We start from the raw sequence: 26,215 nt of genomic DNA, 5'->3' as shown, positions 1-26,215 counted from the left end.
ACGCAATAACATAGAAGCATACAACAACTTTTTTTGAGTCAACCACTCGCAAGATTGCGCCAAAGCACTACTTTCTGACAAATGTTGTATTCTGAACGAAAGATGACACTAAAAGAGCAAAGTTTTTGCATCACTTGTATGAGCAAAGGATCACACCATCTGCCTGAGCACCTGTTGTCAAGATACCCAATTCAGTTTTTGCCCATTTTGGATTATTATTGATAATCTCCAGTGTGGTTGGCCAAGGGCAGAGGTTCGCTTTTAGTCCCGGTCCACTCCAATAAAACTAGGTCATTCCTTTAATCTGACCACGGAGAGTACTGTGGGGTTACACCCTTTTTTTCCCTCTTCATTTAAAAAAAAAAAATTGTAGAGTGCGAACACAGGGCATACACATAACTCCAGGCAATTCCAAAAGGAACCCAAGAGACTAGGGGTGTATGTATTTTGTTAATACTTATATACAAATACGCAGACAATGATAGAAAAAATAAAAAGACTCAAGTGCAGACAACGCACGGGCAAATACTTTATTAACAAGTGAAAGTGACCTCATGATGAAAACGTGCTCAGGACAGAAAGTACTTGCAGTAACATTTTCATACTATGTGTCGTCATAATCATTAATAAAACAAAATTAAAACGTTTATACATAAAATGTTTTTCCAATCCAATGTTAACAAGTAAAGGAGAATTTCTTCTAAGTGGACGCGGTCTCAGATTCTTGTACACTGCTGCTCTCTAGCGGTCACAGATGGTACAACAATATGTAAAACGGGATGGAAAGTGCACGGGTGTCACGTGACTTCATCCACCCAAGCCATCCCACGCACGTCGTCGTGTGACGTCACCAAGTCGCACTCGATGGATCGTGTTTGTGTGCTTGTGGGATCCACTCAGGTAATGCACACAGCATTAGACGAGAAAAAAAAAGTTTTAGGGAGATAAAAGTTTTCTTTTTTTGCCGGCGAAACTTGTGGGAAAACTTTTCGCCAGTCCTGGTCACAATTGGATTTTTTTTTTTTTTTAAACATTCAAATTGACTTCATCTCCGTCCGTGGATGTTTCTACACTGCTCATGTGTGCCTCGTGGACAAAATGAGGCAGCGTGTCAGTCCTTGCGGGGGACAATGCAGCAAGATGCTGCGTGGACGACGGTTCACCCACGACCGACAGATCGGAACGTAAAGGTTGGTCATTATTAATCCTAAACTTAATGCCTAAACCATTAATATGCTATTCTGCCTACTGAACGTAAAGAAACGCTCATTAATTCTAAAATCCATCCATCCATTTCCTGAAGCGCATATCATCACTGCAAGTGTCACTTCATTCACAAGCGCAGTACAAATATATATATATATATATATATAAAACGAGGATTATATGTGGAGATTCTCATGAATGGACGTTTCTTCTAGTCTCGTTAACAGACGTCATTATAAAACATCTGCACAGATGTGTTGCACTAGCGCAAAAGCCTCACGTTGGTGGCATTCGCAAATATTCATGAGTGCATTCATTCAAGGTGGAAATGTGTGAAATGCTTCTATTCAGTACCCCCTCCCCCTGTATGCTAGCTATACAATGAAAAGGGTAGCCCCCTCCCTCCCTCCATCCATCCAAGGATATGCAAATATACACGCACAAAAGCAGACACGAATGCACGAACATAGATTACAGATTAGGATATTTAAATGTGAAAAGTAAATATTTCTCGTGAAAGAGGCAGAATGAATGTTCTTATTTTCAAATTATGAGCGTTCATATAAATATATGTGTTCTGTGTTTATGTGTGTATCTGTGTTTAGTCTATTTGATCCCACTCTGAAGATATATAAAAAAAAGACTAAGAGCAGAATAAAATATTCAGTGTAAATTTTAGACTGAAACACATTTGGAAGGATATTTACTCAAAAATAATGATTAAAGTTTTCTTTAAACCTAAAAAATGTTATAAGTCAATTTGTTGTTTCAGGGTTGTAGAGTCCAAACATTCAGTTTGAAGTTATTATTTGGGTCTTGTGGCTAGTTCAAAATTTCCCCAAATCAATTTCAATTAATCATTGCTAATCGGAAATGAATTCTTGTCTATCCAGTGGCAGTTGATTTACAGCAAAATCCCATAAAAATAAAAAAACAGCCAAAGTTCCAGTGGGAATTCAGCTCAGTGTTTGCACTTGTTCAGGCAGCCATTAATGCAATTTGTAGCCAGATGATAAACAGACTGATGGCTGTTTCCGCTTGAGCAAATAGTCCATTTTGCCAAACGCTCCAGCGACTCCTGAATATGTAAAAGTATCCAAACTCCAAAGCCTCGGTTGTGATGTGTTAAACTGAGATAATTGGGTGATTTTTTTTTTTACAGAGCACACAATCGGCCAACCAGGGACTGAAATTTGTGTTTATTTATATAGTGAAAACTAATCGTTCTCTTGACTGGTCCAAATCCAAAGGCAATTCTCTTGGGAATTTAGCCACGCCTTGGGATTAGCTGGCGACCATTCCAGGGTGTATCGTGGGACAGGTCACCCAAAAAAAAGGACCTTATCCGAATAACGAATGTTTATCAAACTAGCTTTATCTCTTTTTTTTTGTTACAGAATGACCCTGGAGTCTTTGTATGAGAAGTCCCTAAGAACTGGAGTGGTCATACCAGGATTAAAAAATAAATAAAAAAATGAAGTTCAAATATGCGGCGGTCTTCATCTTTATCGTGGCGTTGGTCATCATCGAAAAGGAAAGCAATATCATATCAAGGTAAGACTTGCGATATTTTGCAGCTCAAAACTTTGAGCCACATTTGAGTTCATGCAAAACTGGACCAACTGAGGGATTCTTATCTCTTCATCCATCCAACCTAACGTGATATATCTTCTCATCAGAATGTCGGATAAGATCCTGCAAAGACCAACTCCACAGCAGAGCACACAATCTTCACTGGATGACAGCAACACGACCCAAACCGAGTTCAACGTGATGCTCTCCAACGTTTCAGAAGAGAGTCGGAATCTAAGCGAAGAACTTCCAAATTATGGCCAGAGGAACATCTTACTCATGGCCACCACAAGAACTGGGTCTTCATTCATGGGGGAACTCTTTAACCAGCACGGAGAGAACATGTTCTACCTCTTTGAGCCTCTGTGGCATGTCGAAGACACCATGAAGACGACAAGGAACAGTAGTTTGCTGCCGGGGATTTATCGGGATCTACTCCAGGGTCTCTTCTTGTGTGACTTCACCCAACTGGAGAAGTTCCTCTACCCCCCTGCCCAGGACCACGTGGCCTCGTGGCTATTCCGCAGATATTCCAGTTTGTCCTTGTGCGAAGAGCAAGTCTGTAGCCCCTTCGTCAAGGAGGTTTTTGAGAGGTATGGCTGAAGAAGGTTAGATAAGGACGTTTGTGATCTGACATGGCAAGATTTTGAATTTTGTTTGCTCTCGTTCTAGGCACCGCTGTAAAAATCGACAGTGCGGTCCCCTCAACCTGACCCTGGCTTCGCAGTCGTGCCTTTCCAAACAATACCGAGCCATTAAGTCTGTTCGAGTGCATCAGTTGGAAATGCTGCGCCCTCTGGTGGAGGACCCTCGCATGAACATCAAAATAATCCAGTTAGTCCGAGATCCACGTGCCATAGTGGTGTCACGCATGGTGGCCTTCTCTTTAAAGTACCAGACGTTGAAGCCTTCGGAGCAGGAGGGTCAGGTGCCCGAGACTGACGAAACGTGGAAAAACTTAAAAGGGAACTGCGACAACATGAAAAGGTCCGCCGAGTTAGGCCTGAGCCAACCGCGCTGGCTGAGGAGAAGCTACATGTTGGTGCGCTACGAAGACATCGCTCGCAACCCGATACAGAAAGCGGAGGAGATGTACAGATTCACGGGGATCCCGTTCAGCCCCAAAGCTCGCGAGTGGGTCTTGAAGAACACCCAAACCACACGGGATGCCAACGACTTCTTCTCCACCCAGAGGAATTCGTCAGAGCAGGCGGAGAAATGGAGATATGGAATTCCTTTCACATTAGCTCAGGCGGTGCAGCGACTGTGCGGACCTACCATGAAGCTCTTTGGCTACAAGTTTGTGGACGATGCAAAGACCCTCGTCAATAAGTCCATCAGCTTGTGTGAGGACAAGACATTTCACTAAAGTCTGGAGATTATGTCTTGAAGCGAAAGCCAGGTGCTGTAGCGTTAACTGACCGTCTCGATGGCGTATGAAGGTATCCACTGTGACTCGGCCTCAATGGCTGCATTGTGTTCACTTTGGCTCGGGTTCAGCTAACATTGCCCTTTTTTGGCTAGCGAAAAGGGATTTTTGCAACTACATATACTCTCCTTGATTTAAAATGTGAACATTTGCAGCCGGTAAACGGCCAACATGGAAGCGTTTAAAAACAAAATGGCTAGAGTGAAGTCACAAGGGAGCCTGAAACAAGTCGACTCATTCAATAACTCAGTTCGGCTATTACGTTTTAGGAACAAGGAGTCTTGTTGTCCAAGTCTTAAAGGTCAAGTGTGACTAAAAGACTTGACAAACCTACTCTGAAGTATGACACTTATTTTAAAATGAGACCAGAAAAGTTGATCATTGTTCTGTGACTTTATTTTTGCTTTGCTAGCTCTCATTCAGATCTTTCAATAATATATAAGGCCTATATGTCTTTTTATATTGTCTCTCTATTTCACAGATATGAATTTACCAAAAGAACAGGAGCTTCACTGTATGTGAATTTGGTACTGAATGCTCAGAATTGCCATGGATCCCCAAAAGGCAGTGGGGCGAATAACCAGAGGAAGACAGGCAGCTCATTCAAGTCTACATACTTTCTGCCCGTTTAATCCCCCAGTAGAGTAAAAGCACTTTAGAAGCCACAGCTGTTGATCAAGATGCCCCTTTACTTCACCCAAACACACACACCCTGTTTGGATAATCCCTCCAATGTTGAAGAACAGCAACAGACGTGACCATTGAGTATAAAATGGGGAAAAAGTCTAGGTTTTTAATGTATGCTGGGGAAAAATGTCAATAAAGGTAAGATTGTAAAGCTTGTTTGGAATGGTTTGTATTGTACTACGTAAAGTAGTTTTACTGTCTCACAAAAACTGTAGAGATTATCCCAAGGCCCATTTTTTTTTAATTTCTACCACAATGTCATACAGTTAGCTAGCTAGCTATTTCTACATGTCAAACCACATCTTCTTTGGTTGTCACAATTTACTTAGAGGACTGTGTTGTAATTTACATTCTCAAGCAAGGGGTTGATATCATACCCTTGGTTGACAAGAGCTCCAGAAGCCTTTTAGCGCTCAAGCTAGCCACCAGAGACTTTAAGAGGATGCTACTCTTTATATAACCTTCAAATGATATTGACTTTACCTGTAAAGGTTATAGTTAATCCCGAAATTCCATATTATCCCTAATTTCATGTGACGAGCACACATTTCCGCTGTCATAAGAAGCTTGACTGTACTCATGTTTAGCTCTCCACCTCTAGCAAACACACACATACACACCCTCTTTGAGCAATACACTCCATCATTTTGGCCGCTCTACTTGCAAGGTAAACAAATGCTGTGGTTGGGTCGGAACACTGAGGTGCCTCACATGCCTCCAGAGCTGTCCCGGCTGACAGGGCCCTTGTGTTTGGGACTTTACTGTGCCAAGCTTTACATGGATATCAGGTATACACACAGAAAGAAAGCATGAAATTAGAATAATAAATGCAGTAAGTTAATTCAACCCTTCCCTAAGGCCTTTACTTACGGTGGAGTAGCTTTTGAGTGCAACTGGGTTCACCTCACACACCTTTCTCCTATCTCACATTTGTTTAGAAATATGTTTTGCTCTTTCATTAGACTCAGTTCACATAATAATAATAGTATATGAGTTTGGTGTTGGCTCCTTTTGGCTTTCCTCCAAAGGGGTCGCCACAGTGAAGCACCCGTTCTTGGCCAGATAAGTGTTCAGCACAATTTTTACAGTGGATGTCCTTCTTGATGCAACCCTCTGCATATACACGGGCTTAGGACCAGCACAGGTGAGACACTGACATGGCTGCATATGGTTCCCTCTGCATCCTAACCACTGGACCATCAGGATATGAATACAGTTTGGTGATAGTGTCTTACTAGTTAACAGACTTGCTTGTCCTTGTTGGTCCAGCAGAGGGAGGCAGAGTCCACCGCGGGACCAACAAACGCCACTCTTTTGTTTCCCCAGAGTAACATGTTACTTTCCAATTAAGAACACCCCATAAAACCATTTTGGCATTGATCTATTCTTATCCATACTATTCGCCTGTTAGCTGCGCGATAAAACCATATATCTTGCATACTATGTAAGCCAGGTTTCCATAGTGTAGTGTTCTCTAAACCAGCGCCTTGAGGTTCACAGCGCAGATGGACCTCAAACATTTTATCCTGAAAAAAATTGCGACATACGATCAATAAGACCATAGGGTTAGAGGCTAGGGGTAGGTTTAGGGGTTGGGTTTAGGGCCCCTGGCATGAATTTCACCGCACATCACTGTTAGTACAGGATACACTGTCAACTCTGTGCAAGAGAGGATACTATAGTGTAGTGGTTAGTGATCTGGACTCTGATCCCAGAGACGTGAGTTCAAATCTCAATGGGAGCTTGATTTTTTTAGCTTGAAAAAATGTTCAACATAGTTGAGAGTGAACGAATCACATCCTAAAGTGATTCGTTCTTTTTTCAGTTCATATGACTTCAACCAGTAGGTGTCGGTAATGCCCATTGAAGCTGGTGCCACCTCTCCGTAAAACAAAACGAAGAAGAAAATGACGTAACTTCCCGTTCACGAACGAGTCGTGAATTGCATTTCCGTTCACCAATCACTAGGGTTAGGGTTAGGGTTAGAGCTAGGGTTAGGGTTGGAGCTAGGGTTAGGGTTAGAGCTAGGGTTAAGGTTAGAGCTGGAGCTAGGGTTAGGGTTACAGCTGTGGTTAGGGTTAGAGCTAGGGTTAGAGCAAGGGTTAGGGTTAGAGCTAGGGTTAGGGTTAGACCTAGGGTTAGGGTTAGAGCTAGGGTTAGGGTTAGGGTTAGAGCTAGAGCTAGGGTTAGGGTTAGAGCTAGGGTTAGAGCTAGGGTTCGGGTTAGAGCTAGGGTTAGAGCTAGAGCTAGTGTTAAAGCTAGGGTTAGGGTTAGGGTTAGATAGGGTTAGGGTTAGAGCTAGGGTTAGAGCTAGGGTTCGGGTTAGAGCTAGGGTTAGGGTTAGAGCTAGAGCTAGGGTTAAAGCTAGGGTTAGGGTTAGGGTTAGATAGGGTTAGGGTTAGAGCTAGGGTTAGGGTTAGACCTAGGGTTAGGGTTAGGGTTAGAGCTAGGGTTAGGGTTAGAGCTAGAGCTAGGGTTAGGGTTAGAGCTAGGGTTAGAGCAAGGGTTAGGGTTAGAGCTAGGGTTAGGGTTAGACCTAGGGTTAGGGTTAGGGTTAGAGCTAGGGTTAGGGTTAGGGTTAGAGCTAGAGCTAGGGTTAGGGTTAGAGCTAGGGTTAGAGCTAGGGTTCGGGTTAGAGCTAGGGTTAGAGCTAGAGCTAGTGTTAAAGCTAGGGTTAGGGTTAGGGTTAGATAGGGTTAGGGTTAGAGCTAGGGTTAGAGCTAGGGTTCGGGTTAGAGCTAGGGTTAGGGTTAGAGCTAGAGCTAGGGTTAAAGCTAGGGTTAGGGTTAGGGTTAGATAGGGTTAGGGTTAGAGCTAGGGTTAGGGTTAGACCTAGGGTTAGGGTTAGGGTTAGAGCTAGGGTTAGGGTTAGAGCTAGAGCTAGGGTTAGGGTTAGAGCTAGGGTTAGAGCTAGGGTTCGGGTTAGAGCTAGGGTTAGGGTTAGAGCTAGAGCTAGGGTTAAAGCTAGGGTTAGGGTTAGATAGGGTTAGGGTTAGAGCTAGGATTAGGGTTAGGGTTGGAGCTCCAGGTCTGTTATTGAAGTTAAAAAAAAAAGATTGTTCACTTAAAAGAACTGGAATGCACATCACTATTATTAGCCATATATCTTGCATGATATACAAGCCAGGTTTCCAGAGTGGTTAGCGCTCTGGAGTCTGAACCCAGTGACTTGGGTTCAAATCTCAGAGGGATCTCTAACATTTTATCCTGAATAAATTTGCACTGTACTATTCACTTGTTAGCTGCGCAATAAAACCATATATCTTGCATGCTGTACGAGCCAGGGTTCCATAGAGTAGTGGTTAATGCTCTGGACTCTGAACCAAGGGACCCAAGTTCAAGTTAGTGTTGGCTCGTGAGTGAACATTTCGTTCAGAAAAACAAGACTTTTCAGTGAACGAAAGTGATTCATTCTTTTTACAGTTCATATGACTTCAACCAGTAGGTGTCAGTAATGCGCATTGAAGCTGGTGCCACCTCGCCGTAAAACAAAACGAAGAAGAAAACGACTTAGCTTCCGGTTCACGAACGAGTCGTGAATTGCATTTCCCGTTCACCAACCAAACGGAACTGTGAGAGAACGAGTCAGTGAGTGCGTGATTTGCATTTCCAGTTCATCGCGAGAACGGATCAGTGAAGAAGGAATCCTGACTTTCCCGTTCGCGAACGAGTTAATGGGTCAACTGCGTTCCTCCCCGTGCATCAACGGATCAGTCAGTGAACGTGTTGCGTCTCCCTCCTGGCGTGAACTATGTTAGATTTACGATTTGCCAAGAAAGAACCACTCACTGAAACACCACTTCTTTTATGCACGTTTTCCAAGCTAATGGCTAACTTTATTGCATGAAGGGATGCGCCGTTGTGCAAAAACGGGAAGATTATGCTTCTCTTTGGGTAATCTTTATTTTATAACACTTATAGTAGTTTTTAAATAACCTGTATGCATATATACGCCTAAATATTGTTATCCAATATATCTACTGCAATTTCACATTAGATTGCTGGTTTGAAATGTACTTTTATTATTATTATTATTTTGTTTAATAAACATTAAAACCTGTTAAACTTGTCTGGTGTTTTATTCCTTGTTTTTACTTTTTTGGGCATGAAAACAAAAATCTGTAGTTTTTAAATAACGTATGCATATACACGCCTAAATATTGTTATCCAATATATCCACTGCAATTTCACATTAGATTGCTGGTTTGAAATGTACTTTTGTTATTATTATTATTATTATGTTTAATAAACATTAAAACCTGTTAAACTTGTCTGGTGTTTTATTCCTTGTTTTTATTTTTTTGGGCATGAAAACAAAAATCAGTAGTTTTTAAATAACGTGTATGCATACCTACGCCTAAATATTGTTATCCAATATATCTACTGCAATTTCACATTAGATTTCTGGTTTGAAATTTACTTGTATTATTATTATTATTTTAATAAACCTTAAAACCTGTTAAAACTTGTCTGGTGTTTTACTTCTTGTTTTTATTTTTTTGGGCATGAAAACAACAATCTGACATTTGGTTAACTGCTTCTTTATATGACAATATGTATATGTGTTTTACGTTGTGTAGTATGTGTTGGTGTCCCCCAAAATAAAGAGCAAGTAGTCAAATACACATCATTGACACATACAAAAAATGCATAAAGTTATTAGGTACACGTGAAAATGGTGGTGTACCTAATGGAGTGTCCGTGTGACGTCACAGATCAACCAGCCAATCAGGAGGTGGGGGTGAGGGCGGGTGTGGCACTTTTCACTTTCAGTTCAGCTTTGGCCATGATTTTTCCCTAATGAACTGGCCTGTTTTTAGGTACGCTTGAAAATGGCGGCGTACCTAAAGGAGTGTCCGTGTGACGTCACAGATCAAACAGCCAATCAGAAAGTGGGGGTGAGGGCGGGTGTGGCACTTTTCACTTTCAGTTAAGCTTTGGCCATGATTTTTCCCTAATGAACTGGCCTGTTATGAGGTACACGTGAAAATGGTGGTGTACCTAATGGAGTGTCCATGTGATTCCCTCGTTAAGCGCACCTGCGTGAAAAGTTTTAGCTCCTGCGGAACGTGAAAGGGGCTAAAACTTTTCACGCAGGTGCGCTTAACGAGGGTCACTTGGAAAACATGTTGGAACGCGGCCCCGAGGACTAGAGCTTGACACCTGTGACCTTTGACCATGATATTTCCCTAATAAAGTGGCCTGTTATTAGGTACACTTGAAAATGGCGGTGTACCTAATGGAGTGTCCACGTGATGCCCTCGTTAAGTGCACCTGCGTGAAAAGTTTTAGCTCCTGCGGAACGTGAAAGGGGCTAAAACTTTTCACGCAGGTGCGCTTAACGAGGGTCACTTGGAAAACATGTTGGAACGCGGCCCCGAGGACTAGAGCTTGACACCTGTGACCTTTGACCATGATATTTCCCTAATAAAGTGGCCTGTTTTAGGTACACTTGAAAATGGCGGTGTACCTAATGGAGTGTCCACGTGATGCCCTCGTTAAGTGCACCTGCGTGAAAAGTTTTAGCTCCTGCGGAACGTGAAAGGGGCTAAAACTTTTCACGCAGGTGCGCTTAACGAGGGTCACTTGGAAAACATGTTGGAACGCGGCCCCGAGGACTAGAGCTTGACACCTGTGACCTTTGACCATGATATTTCCCTAATAAAGTGGCCTGTTATTAGGTACACTTGAAAATGGCGGTGTACCTAATGGAGTGTCCATGTGATGCCCTCGTTAAGTGCACCTGCGTGAAAAGTTTTAGCTCCTGCGGAACGTGAAAGGGGCTAAAACTTTTCACGCAGGTGCGCTTAACGAGGGTCACTTGGAAAACATGTTGGAACGCGGCCCCGAGGACTAGAGCTTGACACCTGTGACCTTTGACCATGATATTTCCCTAATAAAGTGGCCTGTTATTAGGTACACTTGAAAATGGCGGTGTACCTAATGGAGTGTCCATGTGATGCCCTCGTTAAGTGCACCTGCGTGAAAAGTTTTAGCTCCTGCGGAACGTGAAAGGGGCTAAAACTTTTCACGCAGGTGCGCTTAACGAGGGTCACTTGGAAAACATGTTGGAACGCGGCCCCGAGGACTAGAGCTTGACACCTGTGACCTTTGACCATGATATTTCCCTAATAAAGTGGCCTGTTATTAGGTACACTTGAAATGGCGGTGTACCTAATGGAGTGTCCACGTGATGCCCTCGTTAAGTGCACCTGCGTGAAAAGTTTTAGCTCCTGCGGAACGTGAAAGGGGCTAAAACTTTTCACGCAGGTGCGCTTAACGAGGGTCACTTGGAAAACATGTTGGAACGCGGCCCCGAGGACTAGAGCTTGACACCTGCGAACTTTGACCATGATATTTCCCTAATAAAGTGGCCTGTTATTAGGTACACTTGAAAATGGCGGTGTACCTAATGGAGTGTCCACGTGATGCCCTCGTTAAGTGCACCTGCGTGAAAAGTTTTAGCTCCTGCGGAACGTGAAAGGGGCTAAAACTTTTCACGCAGGTGCGCTTAACGAGGGTCACTTGGAAAACATGTTGGAACGCGGCCCCGAGGACTAGAGCTTGACACCTGTGACCTTTGACCATGATATTTCCCTAATAAAGTGGCCTGTTTTAGGTACACTTGAAAATGGCGGTGTACCTAATGGAGTGTCCACGTGATGCCCTCGTTAAGTGCACCTGCGTGAAAAGTTTTAGCTCCTGCGGAACGTGAAAGGGGCTAAAACTTTTCACGCAGGTGCGCTTAACGAGGGTCACTTGGAAAACATGTTGGAACGCGGCCCCGAGGACTAGAGCTTGACACCTGTGACCTTTGACCATGATATTTCCCTAATAAAGTGGCCTGTTATTAGGTACACTTGAAAATGGCGGTGTACCTAATGGAGTGTCCACGTGATGCCCTCGTTAAGCGCACCTGCGTGAAAAGTTTTTGGTCACTTTCACGTTCCGCAGGAGCTAAAACTTTCACGCAGGTGCGCTTAACGAGGGCATCACAGGGACACTCCATTAGGTACACCGCCATTTTCAAGTGTACCTAAGAACAGGCCACTTTATTAGGGAAATATCATGGTCAAAGGTCACAGGTGTCAAGCTCTAGTCCTCGGGGCCACGTTCCAATATGTTTTCCAAGTTACCTCGTTAAACACCACGTGCGTGAAAAGATTTTGGTGGTTATTGAGCAGCTGACAATTGAATCGTGTTGCAAATTGTTTCAAGACAAAATACTTGAAGTTCCTCTGAGATTTGAACTCAGGTTGCTGGGATCAGAGTCCAGAGCACTAACCACAACACTATGGAAACCTGGTTTGTATTGCTTGCAAGATATATGGTTTTATCGAGCAGCTAACACGCGAATAGTATAGATAAGAATAGATCAATGCCAAAATGGTTTTATGGGGGATCATCAAGCAACTATGTTGCAAATTTTTCCAGGCTAAAATTCTTGAGTTCCCACTGAGATTTGAACTCAGGCCACTAGGGTCAGAGTCCAGAGCACTAACCACTACACTATGGAGCCCTGGCTTGCGTGACATGCAAGCTATATGGTTTTATTGAGCAGCTAACTATTGCAAATTATTTCAGGATAAAATGCATGCGGTCCCTCTGAAATTTGAACTCAGGTCACTGGGATCAGAGTCCAGAGCACTAACCACTACACTATGGAGCCTGGCTTGCACAACATGCAAGATATATGGTTTTATTGAGCAGCTAACAAGTGAATAGTGGTGCAAATTATTTCAGGATAAAATGCATGCAGTCCCTCTGAGATTTGAACTCAGGTCGCTAGGCTCAGAGTCCAGAGCACTAACCACAACACTATGGAAACCTGGCTTGTACGGCTTGCAAGATATATGGTTTTATCGATCAGCCAACTCGCGAATAGATAAGAATAGATCAATGCCAAAATGGTTTTATAGGGGAGCATCAAGCAAGTGTTGCAAATATTTCCAGGCTAAAAAGTTAGAGTATTTGTATTTAAAACAACATAGCTCAGCCTTTCCGTTTGCTAGCTTAATTCTAATACTAAATAGCAACTACTGTATGTTGAAGCACAAGTCTAACACATGTCAATTGACAATACACACTTTTTTTTTTATTGGAGGGGGACGCTGGAACAGATTACTGGCATTTACGTTCATTTCAGTAGATTCAGGATTTTGAGGCAACTGGATTCAATTAAATTTTTGGGACACTTTCAACGACTGAAACAAACACAGAGAAGGCTCTACTGAGCGTCACCTAATCTCCAGTCATCTTCTCGGGGCACCTTTTGTCACTGAGGCCACGTAGCCGACCTTCTCAAGTTGCTCTGGCCGACGATTTCTCCCCATATAAATCTTGCTTTGCATAATTCAAGGACCTGCTCATTCTTTTTAAGACTTTCCCCTTCAGAGAGAACCCGAGAGGTAAGTCCCGAGCTTGCCCCAAACAAAACCATCGTGGCTCGAAAAATAATAACGTTGCAATTTTAATTGGACTACCAGTGGCTGGTTTATAATAGATGAGAAGTTGATCGCAGGTCATCGGACTACAAAGCAAGTTTATTATTTGGTTCACTGTAAGACATGGTCACATGACAGGGTGGGATAGATTGAAAATATTGATAGTATCTATCAACGGTATCAATATTTATCCACTTGGAGTAGTGAGGTTGCCTCACATCCCTAAGAGCTGACAGATGTCTGCACGTTAGTCACACATACAGTTCCGTGTTGTGCTATTTTGACAGATGCTTCACAGAGGTTTGCGTATGTCACTGTGTGTGTGAGACAAGTCCTCTCTTCCTCCTGGGGATCAATGTCTGTCCTGTTCTATCTGATGTTTATCTGCGGGTGATCAATCACATTGGACAGCTTGTGGGTTAGAGTTACTGCCGCAAACTGAGGGGAAGGATTAAAGGGAAGGCAGGAAGAGGTTTGATTGGGATGATTTGAATAGAGAATAATAGAAACTTTAGGAATTTTTGGGTATGGTATTCGCTCAAAGCGTGGACTCTATTGTACTTGATATCTGAATCTCTGTTCATAAATACTGTATTTCATAAAAGTAGGCAATGAGAATTATCCCCCTCGGATTGCATCAATTACGACCTTGGATCGATACATTAAATTGAATGCATTGAAAATTCTAATGAAACATTTACAGTTTCTTTAATGTTTGGTTTGGTGTACCTCAGGGCAGGATGTTCAGCCCCTTACCCATCACAATAAACGTGATGAAAGTAAACAACACGGAAGGCAGATCACGATCAATTTTGTTTCGTTCGTCAAAACACGTCGTCGAGCACAAAACATAATTGGCTTATTTATTTTTCAATATTTCTGGAAAACAAGAACAACCAAAATATTTAGAACACATTGATATTTTAATAGGATCTTTTATTATTTGCTTATTTGTCATTCACCCATCTGGCTGAAGATTTTGACCAATACCAATTTGTGTCCTAAAAATACACAATTTTATAAGCGTAAAGAAATGTTTTTCTTCTTTTGCCCACTTAAAAATGAGTGATTGATGATGACTCAGCTCCCAGTAAATGGACGTAAAGTCAGGATATTCAGCTTTCAAACAAAGTGTCAGTAATCCTCCTCAGCCTCTTCAAGTGATGTTTTTGGCCCGAGGAAATGCGGCTGGGCCAGATTCCTCTTCCTCTCCCGCATAGAAACAGTGTCATCTCTCAATCGTTGACACAGCAAATAAACAGAGCTGTGGCAACTTTATCTCTTACTTCCTTCTACATTGTTTCCTTGACGTGTTTCTGAAGGAACTTGTGCAGAGGCGAGAAAAGGCCAGATGTATTTCTTCGCTAACAAGCCTGTGGGGAGGGGCAGAGGGGGTCAGCAAGGGACTGAAGGTTAAGTGCATGTATTAATACTCACAAAAAGCAACTTAACACCTCAGGAAAGGATGATATTGCATACGTTTTCCCTCGGGCACTCAATTTGGACGCCCCTTTAAAGGGTCAAAGTCAAGTTTCGTGAAAGATGGTGTTGGACGTATCTGTAAAACAGAAAGAAAAAAAAGATTAGTCTTCAAGGCTGATCTTTTCATCCCACTTTCAAATTTGGTTTGAAACTAAATAGGGTCCCGCCATCTAGTGGTCATAGGTGAAATTACAACCAATATAAACAAAAAGTGGAAATAAAATCCTGAATCTTGAACCTGTGAGTGAGTGGGAGAATACTGACATGTTTTAATTGGAAAAAAAGTGTGCCTATATATTCCACAACAAAAAAACTTAAGTTGTCGAACAAGTTAAAGTGCGAAACGAGGTAAACCAGCCTTGGGAGAAATGAACGCCGGCTCATGTCACACACTGCAGTATTCACCAACATCTAATTGCTGGCCATTGTCTTCATTTGACTTTTCACCTCTCTCATAAATTATGCCCCAGGATACTTGAACCGACACCACCTGCCCACCAACCCTCGTCTCGTCTCAAAGGACACCGTGGGATTTTCCAACTTGAAAGAAAAGAACCATCTCACAAGCACGCATTCAAAACGTCACATGTTGTTGTAATAACCGCAGTCATTGTGAACGACTAGAATAAGGAATAAAATCGGATTATTCTTTTTAATCATAGATATGTTTCAAGGATATGTAACGTTTTAATTCAAGACGTGTTAGCTTTAAGATCATTTCTAATCACTAGAGGGCAGCATTGCCTAAACATGCCCTCGAGCTCTATTATTGTATGATGGCATAAAGTCCATATTTATTCCCGAAATATTTTTTTGGTATCTCTTGACAAATCTGCTTCTTCCAGGACTAATTACAGGACTCACACAGTTAATATACTTTTAGGTTTATTCCTTATCCACCTGTCTTTTTCTATTGTGGGAATCCTCGAATTTATATAAAACAAGACAATTTTGATATAATGGATGATGAGGGAAGTTTGAACTATTATCACAATTAGAAGCAAAATAGAAAAATATATGGATTCACTATTTTGCTGTGGGGCTGATCTTGCAATTCCAGCATATGCCCGCTAAGGGGCAACAGAGGTCTACAACAGAGAGCATGAAGCGTTAGGAACACTGTTAGGAACAAAAGATCAAAGTTTAACAGGCAACTTCAAATGAATCAGCTCGCTATATATATTTACGATAAGGAAAATGTGGAGCCAGTGTTGTTACTGGGTGGGCTGCTTGGTCCACTTCAAGAGTTCTTTTTATAAAGCTAGGGAGTCAAATTAAGAAATAAAAGAAAATGTGGGTGGTGGGCTCTGTCTGTCTGTCTGGGGGCCAGACTGCGGGATTCAAATGTGATTAATAAAGAGTCGCGACAGTGGAGGCAGACTTGAAAGTGGGAACGCTCCCCTTCAGCTGTCAGCAGTTTTTAATGTGAATGGACATCGTGAGAGTGTGACATCATCATTGTGAAAGTGTTTTTTTTGTAGAGGGTCACATGGTAGCGTAAAGGAGGAAAATGTAAATTCTTGGTGTAAAAAAAGCAAAACGGTCTTCAATAAGAATGACTTGAGTTGCCGTCATTGCCTCCTAATGTGCTTTTTGATTGGTGGAGCGGTTATTATACAGAAGCGATGTCCACCGTTGTAAGTCCCTTGTCCAAAACAGTCATCTTTAGCCTTTACAAAGCAGAGTAATTGAACGGAGCCGTGATCTTTCCTCGCCTGTAGTTATTTGACGACGTCAGTTTCACAACAAAAATTGAAATGCACCCACCCCTCCTTCCCACGGACCGGCCCACCACCCCCTCATGTTCTCATTTCGGCAAAAGGTCAGAAATTCAATCACGGGTGCTGCGGCTTTAACAATATATGTATGGGAAGGGGCTACCGGTGTTAACTCTCGTCAAATTCCTGGGCTGCCTGTGGTCATTTTGCCAAGAACAGAGAGACGGCTCTCTCTGCAGTTAGCCATTAATTCCGAGAAAACATTCTTTTTATTCCTGACTCATAGAAGGAGCTCAGACACATACTAATAAATGTCTTTTTTTTTTATCATCATGATTGCTGCGCTGTAAAAAAAACCCACAACTTGTCTTTTTGGGGGCTAAAAATATAAATTATTAAATGTGTGCAAAAAAAATTTTCTTCCAGTAAAATTTCAGAAATTTGATTGTGAGTTATTTTCCTTGATGTGTCTTTGGTTATAATTCATATTGCTGCCACTTGTTGGGATGGGGGGGGGAGGGTCAAATGGAGGCCGTGACAGTGCATTAATGAGGCTGTTTACTTCAAACTCAACTTCATTTCCTCGTTTTGCCTCCCCGCCGGCCTCCCCGCCCATACCAACAAAACTGGCCTAGGATTCATTCTGATTCAAGCCCTTGTTGAAAGTGAAACATTGTGCCTTCCGTGTTACTGTGATGACAGACAATGCAAGCGGGTTATAGTGGGCAAGTGAAAAGTAAGGTCATTCCCATAAAACATCACTTAGTATCCAAAGAATGTTTTTTTTTCTGTTCACAATTACCCCCGAGTATCCCTCCCTTGCTACATTTTTGTCAGTGACTCAGATTTAGTTTCTAAGATGCTTCAGTTGTCCATTGTGTGGTTCACATGTTGTAATGAGCTGCTTGAATCATGTGTATTATTAATAATAATATGAATTAAAAAAATAAAAATTTTAAAGGAATAAAATTGGGCCCTTAAAAAAAAAAATCTGAAAATAGTCTTTAATCTAAATGGATAAATTTACTTTATCATTGCTGTCATGTAGCTTAATATTTAAAAAAAAAACATTAGGATTGTTTTAATATAAGTGTGTGTACGTTCTTTCTCCCAATTTAATACGAACAGAGCACCACTTTGTCCATCCACAATAGAACGAATTGTGCAATACAGAAAATACATCATACTTGTTTGATTGAAATTTACTTGGATAGAAATAACGTCCTTCCCTCATCAAAATGAGTTTTGCATCATTATTACGACATTATCATGGGAAAAAACACAGAGAACTTTTAACCTTGCCAAAATAGTCTCTTTAAAAGAAAATAACTAAAAACAACCCTTCCACTTACCCAAAATAAATGAAGAAAAAAAAAAAAAGAACTTGTCAGACTTCGCGGCACAAGTCGACGTCATTGGCCATAAAATGCAAATCATCCCCACTAACAAGAACGATAAACAATACAATTAGCCAAATCAGCATAGCGCCGCATGCTAGTCACCATAAATAATTCACAATGCAATTAAGAAAAAAAAAATACAAAAAGGAATGTATTGTGACTATTGAGCACAAGGTCGAGTTGCTTTTTTTCCCCCCTGCTTGCGTGCGAGGTGATGAGTTGTTACACGGGGGGAATTGATGTGGTTTGGTGCGATGTGGTATTTACATCAAGCCTCATTAGAGATTTACTGCTCGCTCGCTGCGGCGCGTTCATGAGGTCAACACGGTGGAAAAGAGGCACTAACGCAGCGCTGTCAACCACCCGGCGACAGACAAAACAAATACAAGCCGCCCAAAGGGCTCATATAACAAGCGTGTTGTTGTTGTTTGATGAGCAAAAAAAAAAATAGTTACTACTTTTTGCTCTTTTGTAAGTATGTGTAACATTCTTCACTCAATTTATAATCTTGTGAGTGTTGTTGTATGCTTTGTTGCTCAGTGTGATTTAAAGCAGTTGTTTGAAGGTTTAGAATTAATGTGACATGCTAATTTCCATTAGCATGTCTATTAAGTTTTGCATCATATGTTAGCAATAAGCTAGGGGATTTTTGTTAAACGGAATGAATAAATTGGTTTGGTTGAACATTTTGGTGATTCTAATGCTTGATAATCATTTTTTAGAATATAATAGAAACATTAACCACTTTACTGCTGTACAGTTCAAACTCTTTAATTCTTGTTTTTTTTTTAAAATAAATTTTAATTTTAATAAAAGACAGGTGCATTTTTCCAGATGATTTTGGTCGAACAATGTGTTAGGAAAAACACAAACTCTCGAACATTAAGTGTGGCGCAACACACGTAGACAGAAAAAACAAAACTCACACACGTGTATTATTTGTCCTTTGCAAACAACAAATAATGTCTGTATTATACTGCCCCCAGGTGGCCAAAGCACGCACAGCAGAAGGGGCAGCACGATGCCCATTGAACTGAAGCAAAAAATTCAATTTCTATTATGTCACTCCTGTGTTTTCTCTATGACTCGTAGCTCCACCGAATGAAACAAAGCACGGCCCCCCTCGGCCAGTCCTCCTCGGTAGAGGCCCAGAACGAGCTCGGTAATATGGGGGCGACGCTCCCAAAAACATCAATATCAGCACGGCCCGCTTTCGGCTCCTGTGGCCAGCGTTTGTGCAAACAGCAGAAAGTTGCAGCGTGTGAAGGGTAATGGGACATCCAGCGCCAGGGGACAGCAGGCGGCCGAGAAAGAAAGAAAGATGAAGTCATCTCGGGAAACAAGTAGACACACTCCACTTTGGAGTTTTGCCCCAAACAAGATTAAAGTGGCATTATTCTATGAGATTGTGGCAAGAGTATTAATCTTACACATCAGAGAGGAGGAGGGCAGACAAGGGGGGGCGGCTGCCTGAGAATGAACGGCCACACATTTATTATTTTGTCACTGTTGGAGTTAACAAGTGGTCGTGAGAGTGCAATCATCTCTGGGTGAAAAAGGCCATTACATGAGGCTGTTTGTGAAAAAGTTCGGAATAGTGTTCACTACAATATTAGATACACAAGCACAATTGCGATTACCAACCAGACCGAACCGAATTGTTATCCAAACGTCTTTTATGAGAGATCCACACCAGGTCTAAATCGATTTGACGATATCATTTATTATTGACAAATAATTACAATAATAAACAACCGTGCATGAATCGTACAGTATCGTACACACGGTATCGCGGTACGTGTCGATCGGTCTGTTACTGGACAGATAACACGCCGCAGGTTGAAAAGAAATACAACTTTTCCCCGAGTATCTTTCCACACAAATATCTTTACTTCTACCTAAGTGTGAGTATTTTTGCAACCTCTGATCTCATTTTTCACCGGTTTCAATAGCCACAAGCAGAATTGGAAACTGTGTGTGTGTCACTATATTGCTCTTTGGGCGCTTGTCGGACATGGCGGCGTGGGATTGCTCTCCCTCACCCTGTGGTCTCTCCTCCAGGGTGCAAGTGGTCTGACTCACCCCACCCCACCCCACCCTACCGGGCGCTTGGGGAGGTAGCTTAACACAATGTAAAGGCTTCAACTGAGCAGCACACACAAACTGTTTTCTCTCCACAAAGAGATTGGTTCCACCAAATGTCATAAGCCTTTAATGAGATAGCTGATCTGTACAAGAGAAGAAAAGAGCAGGAATAAAAAGCTTCCCCTGTCCAGACAGTGGCTATTTGAGCCAATGAGGAGGGGGGAAAAAAAGGATGGGGGAGGGAGGGGGGGCTGCCAACATGACAATGCTGCTCAATTAATTGGTGAAAAAGTGAAAATCCAATTAATGTGTATCAAGCTGGCAGTTTTGCATGATGATGGCTCATTAGGAGACCAAGCTGAGGCTGAGTCAAAAGGACAGAGGGGCTTCAAACCCAACTCATTAAAGCTCGGTCCCTCTCAGCGGGACCGGCTCATTTATGCAACAGGTTGGAGACAAAACCCCAATGTAACGCTTGTTCCATAGATTGAAAAGTCATGAATGAGCACTAAACGGAGCAGGCGGAGTTGATTTTGCGTTTCTCGAGGCAATGTTGTTCAATCAACTAATGGTTTTCATGACTTGGCAGTAAAATACAAAATAACTATACTGGATGAATATTACTGGACACTAAAGTGAAAAAAAGGCTAAATTAGCTAATAACAACTGGAAAAATACACCTTAAAGATTTTTTTTTATTGTCATTTTGTATGTTTTTTTTTGTGTCAAAAGTGACATGACATAGGTATGTTTGTTTCTCTCGCAACTACTAAAAATAAAACAGCGTAGTATTGCTATAATTTGCCCGTATGCTAGCTAATAGCATTTGTCATGCAAAAGCGGTTTGTTTGGGACAAAAATATAAATACTCAAGTAAATTATGACGACCCTAAAAATTAAGCACGGTCAGCAAATTCAGCCTAACCCGAACCCAATTCTGCTAATGGCGTTTGAAACCCATGAAAGATCACACTTGGCGATCTTTTAGTGAGCATCAACGCCCAACGTGCCTTTTTGTTAACCGTTAACCCAAAGCATCCATTCAGAGGTCAGATTGGAGGTGCCTTGCATCGCTTTGCCCGTTTAAATATTAGCAAGCTCTTAATGAAGTGTACAGTTGGATGCCTCTGTGATGACAAGAATGGATGGCACCATGGGGGAGGGGTACGTTCTGCCAAATTTTGCAGGAACATATATATATATTTTTTTAACGTAAGAATTTCAGGTATATGCTCAAAATAAATCTCCATACCTTTTTATAATGAAATAATGAGTAAGTTTAAATTCAATTAAAAAATGTAAATGAATGCTCTCATTTAGTTTTATTTAGTTTTTTCCGCAAATTTCCTGCCATATATATTTTTTTTTAAACAGCTTCAGGTCAAAATGGCGTGAAGCTTTGCCTGGCGCACGTGCGCTGATGCATTGTTTATTTACCCAAACAGCTGTTAAGTTGTAATTGCAAGTGCAAACATTGCATGTGTAATTTGTCACAAAAGAGTGCAAGACGTTCCATCATCACAGAGAAGAAGAAACACACTTCTGATTAATGACCGAGGTGGAAACCAACAATTCTGTCAATGACACCGAATCGCTCGTGAGAAATAATTCATTTGTTATATTGAACGTGAAGAAAAAAAAAAAGAAAGACAGACAGACTATTGCGTGTGAAATAGTAACTTTTTGCATGGGTGGCTTTCAGAGGACGTGTATTATTGATCCTGCGTGACAATTATTTCATATAATAGCCGTCTAAATGTTCACAATTGCGCCGCCGTGCGAGCCCAGGCGCTCGCTCACGCTGAAGTGTACAGAAACAATAGTTACGACTCTCTGGGGACAATGAGAAGACACTTCATCAGCGACTCTTTTTACAGGCTGAAAATAAAACATTGCTGTGAATCAATACGCCGCCGTCAAGGGAAGGGTGAAGGCTGGAGGTCACCCTGCGTGGGAGCTGATTGGTTAATGGAGGCCAATAGCATTCATTAGTTGATTAAGTGTCCAAGGAGATGCATGGTTTAAAAGCAGGGATGCCAGTAATGTGAAAAATTCTTCTCGGGATATTTAAATGAATAAATTTAGGATATTTAAATTTAATCCGCAAAAAATGAGTAGCTGTTTGAATTGACGCACAAGTAGAAATGCAACAAATAAAAAAGAATGAGTGAAACAAATCATCACTAGAAACAAGACCTAAAATAGAAAGACAATTTTTTCTCATATCCGGGGAATACATTATAATCCAACTTTTTTTTTAATATTAAGTTATCAGTAAAAGTAACTGTTTCTTTTAATATCAATTAATCATCGCTTTAATTACTTTTAATATTAAGTAATTGGTAAAGTGCCTGTTAAATATCAAGTAATCAGTTGCTAAATTACTTTGAGTATCACGTAATTAGTAAAGTAACTTACTTTTTCCGCTCTCTGTAACAATAAAGGCGTTTGTAATTGACATAAAAGTGTCCATTATGTCAGGCAAAACGAGGCGTTTTGGACGCCGTTGCCATTTAATCAAGCAGAACTTCATTAATTCAACCTAATTAATTGAACAGGCTGTTGTTCCTTTTTGCTACCTTTACTTTTCTGCTCGGACGGACATGTTTCACCATTATTGTTGTCCCATCCCTTCAAGGCTCGCGAGTTAATCTGCGGGACCCCGGCGCCTGTCACATACTAATAATCACACAACTAATTGACTTTGTTGCCCCACTTATCAGCCGCCTCGGCGGGCAGCGCCGAGATGTTTGTTTACGGCAAGGTGAGCGAGCCTCATCTCTTCCAAGTGGAGCTTGTTAGTTCCTTCTTAAAGGAAGGGGCATCAAGATGTGCCCTTTAAAGCGGGGTCGCTCTAATTATTAGATTATTCGATTCACATTTTGTAGACAAATGTCAACAACAAAATCAGATGGATATTTTAAATAATATTCTCATGAACTAACCTAGCACTGCAATTAAAACTATTGTAATCAAGCTAAGCTAGGCTAAATTTCAAATAAGCATTTTTGAATACATAAAGTAATAATGGAAAAAATAAAATCCACACCAATGTAAAAAAACAAAAACTCAAAACTATTCGTACCAAAAATCAATACAAAGGTATTATAACCCTGCTGGGTGTCTTGTGGGAGGGGCTTAATTAATTAACAGATTAGCAGTGTGGGGCAGCTCAGAAGTCAAAACTAAAGCAACTAACAAGGGGGGGTAAACCAGTGGTAGGTGGGCTCACACTTGTCTTATACCTCCTCGCCTCTTGACTTGTGGCAAAATAAGCCCCGGGCCTCCACCTTGATGCCCCCACCTTGTAGAATGTAGAGGGTTGGATTGATCAATTGCTAAATTGTCCTCTAGGATCCTTTTGGAACACATTTCCATTGAATGCATAAAGCTTTCAAATACAAGAAAGTACTTTTAATCAAAATAAGGTCTTGAGTTTTGAGTCCCCCCCCCCCCCCCCTCTTCCATTCACTCCTCCCATTGTCCATTCCAGGTTCTGCTTGCTGGAGATGGCCATTGTGAGCTTGTGAATGGAAGAATTTGGGAGTGTCTCTCCTTCCATTAATTAGGAGCGGGCGGGCGGGCGGCCGGCCGGCCTTTCCGCTCCCCTGCGAGTCGCCCTTCATTATTTCCTCGCATTCTTTTGCCAGAGTTAACCCCTGTTTCTCCGCGCTCACTTCAAAGACTGTTTGACAAAGATGCGGGCTGCGAGAAAGGAAAGCTCCAATGTGTATGTTTGCGCGAGCCATGGCACATTCAAGCGGACATTTTGAAAGGTGTAGTTAAACAAGCCAAAGCCAATAAGGAGACACATTCAGTCCTCACTGTATTTTTACGAATGATGAATCCGGCGACATCAAGGTTCACTCTAACGCCATCCTGTAAATTTTGAAATAAAAATGTTGTTTTTTGCCATTGTTGCTCAATGTAGTTAAGAAGCACTTGTTTGAAAGTTTATAATTACTCTTACACCAATGCTAATTTCCATTAATAACATTTTGTATTATATGTTAGGATTATCCGACTTTCATTCCATTACAACTACTAAACAAAACATAGCAATGAAGATACAAATATTAAATGTTCTTTTCTTGTATGCTTTGTTTGTAGGTTTGTGTTTTAAAGTAGCAGTTGAAGGTTTGTAATTGCTGAAACATGAATGCTAATTTCTTTTAGCCTCTGTATGGCAATTCTCATGATATGTTAGCATTAAGCCTTTCTTTCGATAAAACTTTATAGATTGGTTGAACATTTAATTATCTTTCGTTATATGCGCTGGACCTGCTATGTGGCACAATTCGCACCGAGGGGGTCATACAAAATGAACGGAGGTCATCTACTCACTAGGACATGCTCTTTAAAGACGTAAAAGCATCACTTTGCCTCTTTAGCTACACACACTCAAAGTTTGTCACAAAGCCTTAGCGTTAGCGCCGCTAACAACCCCCTCACAACCTTCTTGTTGTCTACTTGGACACTTCGCCCCCCCGAAGATGCCAGATGCACCGTTTGGGTTCGAGTGAGGTCTTTTCTTCCAACCCTTTTCCAAGCTGGTTTAAGGCTTGTAATTATCTTTTGCTGGGGGAGGCTGTAAATTGGATTAAAGCGAAGGGTCTCGCCTGAGTGGCTCGCCCACCCCGTGCCCCCAGCCCACCTACACCCCGCCCTGCCAACCTCCTCGCCGTCAACCCCCCCCACCCCCGCCGCACAATCTCACCACTTGGTGGGCCACACGCTGATAAAGTGCGGAAAACCGGATTTGGATTCAGCCTCGGCATTCATGCCTCTCTGCTGGAAAAAATGGAATTTTCCGAAAGAAGAGGCCAGTATGCCTGTGGTATCTGTCCATGTGGTGCTTTCATCTGGCCTCACTCTTCCAGAAACGCCATTACCTACGTTATCAGCTGCATGCCGACTCAGGCTGACTGGACCTCCTCTCCACGCGCACACTCATGCAAACACACACACACCAAAAGGCTCACAAGCACTCGCACACATAAACAGAACTGGCTTGAATTTTATTCATTATCAGAGTTGTGGTATCATACATTATTGGTGGTAAGTTGTACTTGAAACAATTAAACTGTGCAGAATGTTGAATTAGCGTTAAGTTCTTTTTTTTTTCTTCAATATATATTACAGTACAGAAGAAGCACATTTCAGTTGTGTTTTTTGTTTTTAAATGTTTATCTTTTTTTATTTCAGTTCAATACATTTTAAATGGAATAATTAAGCACCATTTCATTGAATGTTCTTTGTTCTTAAATATTCACGGTACAATTTTTCAATTTAAATTTTGTGTTATACATTTACGTCACATTTAAGCGTAATATTAATATTCCAACTAGTCATCATGTTACAGTAGGTTATAACAAACATTTTAGGAATAAACTCCAAATAATATCAAATTATAAATAAATCCGTGCACCAAACACGTCCAGGTCAAAGGTTAACGCCTCTCACTTTCATAGCATCGCCCTCATAGTAGTTTGAGTCTTTCCTCCAAGGTAATAGCAACACGGGTCGAGTGGTCCTCTATCGCTGCGATAATGACCTGAAACGTGGAGAGCGCTGACAGAGAGTCCATTGAGGAGCCTCCTCCCCCCCCATTCATGTAAAATGTCAACGCATTTTCCAACAGACACTTTTGGGAGGGGGGACTCAGCGGACCCTCAAGTGTTCATGAAGAAAATAACCTTTCGCTGAGACGCCACCCGCTTCTAATGATTTAACCAAATAGCTTTGACATTTTACAGGATGAGATTTGGGATTGGGGCGGGCATCAACAGACACTTTACTTATGCCTTCAAGCAAAAACGATGGCGTGAAAGGCCACACAGGGTGAAATGGAGTAACTTATCCCACTTCTTTGGGTTTTACTTACAAGCATGGAAGTGCGTTTTTTTTCTTTTTTTTCTCTCCCTTCCTCCCCTCTCTCAAGAAACTCAACTTATCTGCTCTTTTGATGTTTGGCCGCTCTCTGCCATGCAGAGAAATGGTAGGGAGTGTTTTCTCCGCACAGCGGGAGCTCAAGGCTGGTACTACGATTGTTTGTCTAAGATATGGGCTGTTTTCACCGCTCCCCGCCACTAATTCATTTATTATTGCACACATGAAATATGCTCGGGGAGGAAAAATGTGGACTGTTTTCCTTTTAATTTCAAAGTGTTGAAACGTGGAATGGTGGCTGGT

General features: G+C 41.7%; 1 protein-coding gene and 1 long non-coding RNA gene across 3 annotated transcripts in view; one reads left to right on the top strand and one right to left on the bottom strand.

The window, feature by feature from the left end:
- Nucleotides 1–841: 841 nt before the first annotated feature.
- On the top strand, nt 842–4,582 carry chst3a (carbohydrate (chondroitin 6) sulfotransferase 3a). The gene is made up of 4 exons (XM_037272451.1): nt 842–1,190; nt 2,604–2,760; nt 2,886–3,371; nt 3,451–4,582. Exons 2-4 carry the CDS (start codon nt 2,681–2,683, stop codon nt 4,145–4,147), a joined length of 1,263 nt encoding a protein of 420 aa, XP_037128346.1. The 5' UTR covers nt 842–1,190; nt 2,604–2,680; the 3' UTR covers nt 4,148–4,582.
- Nucleotides 4,583–14,224: 9,642 nt separating this feature from the next.
- Nucleotides 14,225–26,215, bottom strand: part of LOC119135139 — a 29,226-nt gene continuing 17,235 nt past the window's right edge. For both annotated transcript variants that reach the window (XR_005100497.1, XR_005100496.1), the window contains 2 exons: nt 14,818–14,896; nt 14,225–14,711 (listed from right to left, as the gene is read on the bottom strand). This is a non-coding gene — a long non-coding RNA (uncharacterized LOC119135139). The remainder of the gene's footprint in view (nt 14,712–14,817; nt 14,897–26,215) is intronic.

This window comes from Syngnathus acus, chromosome 15, assembly GCF_901709675.1.
Source record: "Syngnathus acus chromosome 15, fSynAcu1.2, whole genome shotgun sequence".
NCBI lineage: Eukaryota > Metazoa > Chordata > Actinopteri > Syngnathiformes > Syngnathidae > Syngnathus > Syngnathus acus.
This window is presented reverse-complemented; position numbering and strand designations above follow the sequence as displayed.

Bases quoted from the DNA above. Each gene is read 5' to 3' on its own strand.
- chst3a (XM_037272451.1), top strand. From the start codon at position 2,681: ATGAAGTTCAAATATGCGGCGGTCTTCATCTTTATCGTGGCGTTGGTC. The intron at 2,761-2,885 runs GTAAGACTTGCG...TCTTCTCATCAG, and splicing joins GAAAGCAATATCATATCAAG to AATGTCGGATAAGATCCTGC. The intron at 3,372-3,450 runs GTATGGCTGAAG...CTCTCGTTCTAG, and splicing joins GTCAAGGAGGTTTTTGAGAG to GCACCGCTGTAAAAATCGAC.